This window comes from Poecilia formosa, unplaced genomic scaffold, assembly GCF_000485575.1.
Source record: "Poecilia formosa unplaced genomic scaffold, Poecilia_formosa-5.1.2 Scaffold339, whole genome shotgun sequence".
Lineage (NCBI taxonomy): Eukaryota > Metazoa > Chordata > Actinopteri > Cyprinodontiformes > Poeciliidae > Poecilia > Poecilia formosa.
The window spans coordinates 476,480-484,942 of NW_006800278.1; the positions used below are offsets into that span (position 1 = coordinate 476,480).

At 46.7% G+C, this 8,463-nt stretch overlaps 1 protein-coding gene across 1 annotated transcript in view; it reads left to right on the top strand.

The window, feature by feature from the left end:
• kpnb1 (karyopherin (importin) beta 1) overlaps positions 1-8,463 on the top strand; it is a 22,074-nt gene that overhangs the window by 8,250 nt on the left and 5,361 nt on the right. The window contains exons 8-20 of the mRNA XM_007573867.2: positions 2,832-2,942; positions 3,036-3,137; positions 3,211-3,435; positions 3,506-3,697; positions 4,647-4,777; positions 5,276-5,423; positions 5,496-5,567; positions 5,642-5,786; positions 5,867-5,949; positions 6,766-6,873; positions 7,047-7,190; positions 7,796-7,901; positions 8,125-8,239. Coding sequence (XP_007573929.1) covers positions 2,832-2,942; positions 3,036-3,137; positions 3,211-3,435; positions 3,506-3,697; positions 4,647-4,777; positions 5,276-5,423; positions 5,496-5,567; positions 5,642-5,786; positions 5,867-5,949; positions 6,766-6,873; positions 7,047-7,190; positions 7,796-7,901; positions 8,125-8,239 — 1,682 coding nt within the window. The remainder of the gene's footprint in view (positions 1-2,831; positions 2,943-3,035; positions 3,138-3,210; positions 3,436-3,505; positions 3,698-4,646; positions 4,778-5,275; positions 5,424-5,495; positions 5,568-5,641; positions 5,787-5,866; positions 5,950-6,765; positions 6,874-7,046; positions 7,191-7,795; positions 7,902-8,124; positions 8,240-8,463) is intronic.

Here is an 8,463-nt window from a genome sequence, read left to right on the forward strand (position 1 = left end):
ATATTAACCCCAAGGTATTTTATACATTTATTGTCCCAGCAGAATCCGGACAGCTTCTGGATCCCCCCACAGATTTTTATTTAAAAAAAAAAAAAAAAAAAGTTTTTACAACATTTTGAAATTTAGGCTTTTACACTTTTTTGACAAAACTTCTTCTGCAGAAAAAAACAAAGTAAACATGACATTTACAGCGAACCTTTGTTTTTGGTTGCGTTCCGGAAATAACCCGATAGGCGAAATCCATGAAGTAGTTGCCTTTATTTTTTACAGTTATTACACAGCATAAATAAATACTCTACATTGAAACAAAACCTGTTTTCAGATCAGCGGATGTTCATCCATCGGGCCTTAATGTGATCCGGATCCATTAAAGCGTCTCCTCCAAGCTGCCCAGAGATTCACAGCTGGATCTGCGGCAGAGCGACGGATCTGAGCCTCCGGTCCGGTTCTGCTGCCTCTGGCCTCAGTTTTTCCAGCAGGCATTCAAAGTTTCAGTTTCCAATCTGTATTAAACACCGTAACTTTATTGGCACTCAGATAGAGAAGAAGCGCTGAGACTGAAAAAAAACTGCATAAAAAAATCTGCGAAACCGTGAAAGGTGAACGGCGTTGCAGCGAGGGATCACTGTATGTGAAACAATTTATAAAAAGCACCTGAGTAATTTGTAGAACGGCTGCATATCTGAGTTTATCTGGACTTCATTCTCATGATGCCTCAGCATTGAGGCATCATGATTTATTGAGGATTTATTTAAATAAGACAGTTTAGTCAAACATAAGCAACATTTAACCTGCAGAACATGATATGAAAGTAAACTAAGAGTTTCAGCTGAATTTGGATTCAGATCAAGTAGAAACTGACAGAACCGGATGAAACAACAAAATGAAAACATTTATTTTCCAATATAAGATCAAAATGTTCCCACACTGAGGAAACCTTTCCTCTGAAGCTGCTCCATAGGTCAATAAAAGGTCAATAATTCTTCTGACAGATTCTCTCCTTTACAAACACAGTTTGGCTCGTTGCTGTCATTTGGAAACGGTTCCTGTATCGGTCACATGACCAACACGCGCACCGACACGTTTTGGTCTTTGGGCTTGNAAAATAACTATTGAATTTATTGACGACACTTTTCAAATCAGTAATATTCTGTTCATTATCTATAAAATAGTCTGGATAGTTGTTATTGTTAGATTTTCTAATAACTCTATTTAAAATATTCCATGTTTCCTTAATGTTGTTTTTATTCCTATCCAGTAATAAGATTTAAGTCTTTGTATTTTATTGAATATTATATATTGTATTATATCTTCAGTTAAATTTAAAATAGATTTGATATACAGTCAGTAAAAACATTTCAACATAAAGTGAAAATTTAAGTGAATGTTTGGAATGAGGATCCCTGCGGACTGTTTTTTCCCCCCACAGATTTTTATTTATATTAAAAAAAAAAAGTTTTTACAACATTTTGAAATTTAGCCTTTTACACTTTTTTGACAAAACTTCTGCTGCAGAAAAAAACAAAGTAAACATTACATTTACAGCGAACCTTTATTTTTGGTTGCGTTCCGGAAATAACCTGATGGGCGAAATCCATGAAGTAGTTACCTTCATTTTTTACAGTTATTACACAGCATAAATGAACGCTCTACATTGAAACAAAACCTGTTTTCAGATCAGCGGATGTTCATCAATCGGGCCTTAATGTGATCCGGAGTCACGTCTCCTCCAACCTGCCCAGAGATTCACAGCTGGATCTGCAGCAGAGCGACGGATCTGAGCCTCCGGTCCGGTTCTGCTGCCTCTGGCCGCAGTTTTTTAAAGCTGGCATTCAAAGTTTCAGTTTCCAATCTGTATTAAATACCGTAACTTTATTGGCACTCAGGTAGAGAAGAAGCGCGGAGACTGAAAAAAAACTGCATAAAAAAATCTGCGAAGCAGCGAAACCGTGAAAGGTGAACCGCGTTACAGCGAAGGATCACTGTATATGAAATTATTTATAAAAAGCAACAGTAATTTGTAGAACGGCTGCATATCTGAGTTTATCTGGGACTTGATTCTCATGATGCCTCAGCATTGAGGAGGATTTATTTAAATAAGACAGTTTAGTCAAACACATGCGACGTTTAACCTGCAGAACATATGAAAGTAAACGAAGAGTTTCAGATGAATTTGGATTCAGATCAAGTAGAAACTGACAAGAACCGAATGAAACAACAAAATGAAAACAAATTTATTTTCCAATATAAGATCAAAATGTTCCCACACTGAGGAAACCTTTTATTTCAGGCTGCTCCATAGGTGATGCTGTAAAAGGTCAATAATTTGTTTGGCCAATGCTTCTGACAGATTCTCTCCCTTATAAACACAGTTTGGCTCGTTGCTGTCATTTGGAAACGGTTCCTGTATCGGTCACATGACCAACACGCGCACCGACACGTTTTGGTCTTTGGGCTTGATGCATGCGCCGACGCATCGGTGTTGCCGGACCCATCACTAGTTCAGCCTCAGAACCGGACCGGATCAGGAACTGGGCCTCTGTACAGGCAGATAACTCCAGGTCCATGTGTTCCTGTCACTGGCTCACTACTGCTCCCTGCTGGCAGGCTTCATTACAGCTGCATTCCGGTTCTGGTTCTTCTGCCTGCAGAACCAGAACTTCCTGCTGAATATTCTCAATGCAGGAACGTCTGCCATAAATTAACAGGAAGTTCTTTAATTTCCTGCTGAACGTGGCGCTGAGGGGCTGAAGAACCTGACAGGTTCTGTTCGTAGACTGGAGGTTGGCGCCCCCCTCAGGTGGAAACCCTGACGCTGTGTTCTGGTCCAGATCACCATCGAGGCGATGAAGAGCGACATCGACGAGGTGGCGCTGCAGGGCATCGAGTTCTGGTCCAACGTCTGCGACGAGGAGATGGACCTGGCCATCGAGGCCTCAGAGGTGCGTTTGTTTTCATCGTCGTCAGGCCGCCGTGCGGTTCCACGCCGCTGACCGCCTCTTCCTGTCTCTTCCTGCCTCCTTGTCCAATCGCAGGCCTCGGAGCAGGGCCGGCCCCCTGAGCACACCAGTAAGTTCTACGCCAAAGGAGCGCTGCAGTACCTGGTCCCCATCCTGACCCAGACGCTGGCCAAGCAGGTGCCGCCCCGTTGCCCGTCTGCACGCGCTCAGTGTGAGTCGGCCCCGCTGACGGTGCGTCGTGTGTCCGCAGGACGAGAACGACGACGACGACGACTGGAACCCCTGCAAGGCGGCGGGCGTGTGTCTGATGCTGCTGGCCACCTGCTGCGAGGACGACGTGGTTCCCCACGTCCTGCCCTTCATCAAGGAGAACATCAAGAACCCGGACTGGCGGTACCGGGACGCCTCCATCATGGCGTTCGGCTCCATCCTGGAGGGGCCCGACCTGAACCAGCTCAAACCGCTCGTCATCCAGGTGAGCCGCCGCCGCCGCCGCGGGTCGGCCCGGTTCGGCGGAGCTGGTCTGACCGCGCTGCCCCCTGCAGGCCATGCCCACCCTGATCGAGCTGATGAAGGACCCCAGCGTGGTGGTGAGGGACACCACGGCCTGGACCGTCGGACGCATCTGCGAGCTGCAGCCCGAAGCCGCCATCCACGAGGTTTACCTGGCGCCGCTGCTGCAGTGTCTGATCGAGGGCCTGGGGGCCGAGCCCAGGGTGGCCTCCAACGTCTGCTGGGTGAGCCGTGACATCACTTCCTCCACAGCGGAGGGGCGATAGGCAGCAAACTGAGACCCAAAGCATTTGTAACTTTAAGAAAAATCAACCAAACGTTCAGAGTAACGACTCATTTGGGTCTTGGTGAGGTGAAAACTGAGCCAAAGACCAACTGAGCATCAGAGCAGGAGATTAATTCATCCTCCGCTAGCGATTATTAATAATCACTGATTGATAATCACATCGTAACGGACTGAATGTTTTGTTTTTAACGTAATCTCTGCTCGGCTTGCACACGGTTGCCATGGCAACGGGTGTGTTTAAACGAGGGCGGGTTCGGCCGCTTTATTTTCTGAACTTGGACTAATGACCTCGTTGGTCTGAATTTACATCACAACAAACTTCAAATGGGACAAATATATTTAATAAGTAACAAACAAATGTGAGATTCAGTTAATTGTCTAATATAAGAACAACTAACTCGGTTAGCCTGAAAGGAGCTTCACTGGATTTTCCTCCATCTCTTATTTAGTGGAAATATTCATGTTGATGAAACTTTCTCCAAATAAGTCAATAAAGTTTCATTTCCAGTTTTTAAGTGTTCGTGTCCTGAGGCAGATGTCGGCGCTGGCCTTCAGCATCCGCAGCTTCTGATTGGCTCAGGATGGAGCTTTAGCATTAGCTTCTGGTAAACACCGTGTTCATACCTCTGTGTGATGTCACATGTGCTAGACCCCGCCCCCTGCCACGGCTGGGGGGCAAACGCTGCTCGCTAACGATGACTAGCATTGGTTTTAGCTGTCGTCAACGTAATGCGCTAAAGCTTAAATGTTAGCCTGATGTATAGAAGAACGATGGCCGCAGCGCCTGGATGCCAATTGTTAACACAACCAGACTGTTTCAGATCCGGTTCGTGTTCTGCTTTGGACCGGACCGCCTTGGGGCTAACGGGTCCTCTGCTCCCCTCCAGGCCTTCTCGTCTCTGGCCGAGGCGGCGTACGAAGCCACAGACGCCGCCGAGGATCAGGAGGAGCCCAGCACCTACTGCCTGTCCTCGTCCTTCGAGATCATCGTCCAGAAGCTGCTGGAGACCACGGACAGGTAGGAGCGCATCTACCGGGTTCTACCGGGTTTTTCTTCTGGCTCTTAAATTTCAATGATTTGTTTCTGAGGTTTGGAAAGTTTTGATCTACCGGGTTCTACCGGGTTTTTCTTCTGGCTCTTAAATTTCAATGATTTGTTTCTGAGGTTTGGAAAGTTTTGATCTAATTTAAAGCCTAAATTGGAAAACATTATTTACAGTGTAAACCTGATATTTTCATACAACAAAACTATTTTTTTCAGTGCCTGACCTAAAATAAGAAAAGTTTGGAAAATGTAACTTCAGTTAGAATTCCCTAAAATGTTTTTTTAGTGTTTAGTTTTCAGACCCAAGCAGATAAACAGAAAATGTTTCTTCTGTAGAAAACAGGAAGACGTTAGCGGTAATAAATATATGATGATGAATCAAATTAAATCCGACCCCTCGCCCTTTGACCCTTTGCCCTGAGCGTCTTTGCCGTGAGGAAACATGTCCGCTGCGTTCTGGTTCCTCTCCAGACCCGACGGCCACCAGAACAACCTGCGCTCGGCCGCCTACGAGGCTCTGATGGAGATCGTGAAGAACAGTGCGAAGGACTGCTACCCAGCGGTGCAGAAAACCACGCTGGTCATCATGGAGCGGCTGCAGCAGGTCCTGCAGATGGAGGTGAGTCCTGCCGGCCGCCGCTCGGGCTTTTACTGTGAAAGGACGGCCGCCTGACGCCGCCTTCCTGTGCAGTCTCACATCCAGAGCACCTCGGACCGGATCCAGTTCAACGACCTGCAGTCGCTGCTCTGCGCCACTCTGCAGGTGAGGCCCGCCGCCCAGCTCGACCGCTGCCGCTTTTATTGTGAAGGAGTGCTGAGCGCTTCCTGTCCCTGCAGAACGTCCTGCGGAAGGTGCAGCACCAGGACGCGCTGCAGATCTCCGACGTGGTGATGGCGTCTCTGCTCAGGATGTTCCAGAGCACGGCGGGCTCCGGCGGCGTGCAGGAGGACGCGCTGATGGCCGTGTCCACGCTGGTGGAAGGTAGGCGGGAGACGCTGCTCATGCTAATGCTAACGCTAACGCTGCTACACACACATCACTGTCTCTGCCGCTCACTTCAGTTCTGGGGAGCGACTTCCAGAAATACATGGATGCCTTCAAGCCGTTCCTGGCCATCGGACTGAAGAACTACGCCGAGTATCAGGTAGGAAGGGGGCGGAGCCTCAGCTCAGCCGTTAGCTTCAGGCGTTTTTACTTCCTCTGATTTATCATGTCATCCTTTATCAGAACGCTCTCGGGTTTCCTTTGACGTTTATCTTTAATATAAAATATAAGTTTTAATAATAATTGAAACACAAATGATGTTTTTATTTGGTTTTTAATCAGAATAAAAAGATTCACCAGATTTATCAGTTTCTGTTTCACCTTTTCTCCATTGAACTCAACACTGTTGCTTTAACGTCTGTTAGCTTTTTTGTTTTTTTCCCCCATAATTTAATTTGCAGATCAGTACGGAGGACTGATCCTGCCAAAATTAACTTAATGAATATGTAAATAAATATGGGAGGAAATTCAACATAACAATTTATTTTCAAACTAAATAAATTGGGACAACCTCAGAAAATAAAACTAGAATTAGAAAATAATTAAATGATGAAAAAAATAGTTTAAATATGAACAAAATTGAAAATGATTAATATGAGATACATATGGAAATATGTCAAATTTAATTTCCAGATTTATTTATTACTGCATTTTACGTTTTTCTGCCCAGTGATGAGGGAGTTTCTACTGCTGAGCTGTGATTGGTCAGCCACCGATCTGCTCAGCCAATCAGCTTCCAACAAATTTATGCAAACTTCCTGAATCTGCCCTTCCAGTCCGAAGCAAATTCATTTTTGTTGCTGAAAAGATGTTAATGTAGACAAGAAAACATTTTAATCAGGTTGAGTTTTAAATCCATCAGAAAATGTAGAAATGAAAACGTGGCGGCGCTCCAGTTACCTGTCCTGTGCTGCAGGTGTGTCTGGCGGCGGTGGGCCTGGTGTGCGACCTGTGCCGAGCGCTGCAGTCCAACATCCTGCCTTACTGCGACGAGATCATGCAGCTGCTGCTGGAGAACCTGGGGGTGAGCGGCGCCGGGCCGGCCCGGTTTCTGTTCGGTCTGTGACGATACTCCATGCACCACTCTGACCGTGATGCACACCCTCCACGTCTATCTGAGACCACTGTCGCCGTGGCAACGCCGCCAAGCCTCCGGCGTGCGGCAGAACCGTCTGATCGCTGCGTCTGTGTTTGCAGAACGAGAACGTGCATCGCTCGGTGAAGCCGCAGATCCTCTCTGCGTTCGGAGACATCGCTCTGGCCATCGGAGGAGAGTTCAAGAAGTACCTGGACATCGTCCTGGACACGCTGCAGCAGGCCAGCCAGGCGCAGGTGGACAAGGTGAGCTCACCTGGCTGTGGGCTCGGCCCGTCATGAGTCGCTGAAATTCTTGGAAATGCTTGAATTTAATTACGTGTTTTCAAGGTCTGGAAAGTCCTTGATCTCTGTAAAACATCCTTGAAAGTTCTTGATATTCAAACTGCTCATGTTGGTAATAAAGTCCTAACATCTGATTAAAAGGAAAACAGTATTTACTGTTGAAACCAGATACTTTCCTATTATTGTTATTTAGAATTATTCCTGTTTTATAATTATATAGAAATATTATTTCTGTTTGCTGAATCCCAGGAAACATTTTGAGATTTGTTTGCAGTTTTTTTCTTTGTAAATTGTGTTTGATGGGAGCAGGAAGGTTTGTTTGGATCAATGTGAGGAATATTAATTATGACTAACGGCTGGCATCACATCGATTGAATCAAAACGTTTCTGCTTCATGTTAAACAACATTATTGGGTTTTTATCAGTTCTTGTGTGAAACAAAGGCCACATTATCAACGTTCATAAATGATGGTGAATCAAACCGTTAAGTCTTTAGGTTTTCATCATTTTTCATGCTGCAAAAGTTTCTTGATTTTTCCTGAGGTTCTGATCCGGTTCTGTTCCAGACGGACTACGACATGGTGGACTACCTGAACGAGCTGAGGGAGGGCTGCCTGGAGGCCTACACCGGCATCATCCAGGGCCTGAAGGGCGACCAGGAGAACGTCCACCGTAAGGCCACTTCCTGTCCGGCGACGGCGGTTCCTCTTCCTGTCTGCAGCCCAGCAGGAGGATTTACGCCGTCGCAGAGAAACCGGGTCGTTTTCACCCGGGAAGCTCCGGGCTCCGGCCCAAACCCAACAGCTTCCCGGTTTTGCGGGACCCAACAAGCTAAATTTGACCTGAGTTTGACCTTTGACCTCTCTGTGACCTTTGACCTGTGTCCCCCCTGCAGCCGACGTGATGCTGGTTCAGCCGCGCGTGGAGTTCATCCTGTCCTTCATCCACCACATCGCCGAGGACGAGGACCACTCTGATGGCGTGGTGGCCAACGCCGCCGGACTCATCGGGTAAGAACCGGGACGGAACCGGGACCAGAACCGGAACCGGGTCGGTGAGGAGAAACCATGCACCACGCTGACGGTGTGATGCACAACCAGACCACAACATCTGAGACCCGCTGCAGTCAGAACCTCTGGGCTGCTGTGTGTGTGTTAATCTGTGTGTGTGTGTGTTAATCTGTGTGTGTGTGTGTTAATCTGTGTGTGTGTGTATTAATCTGTGTGTGTGTGTA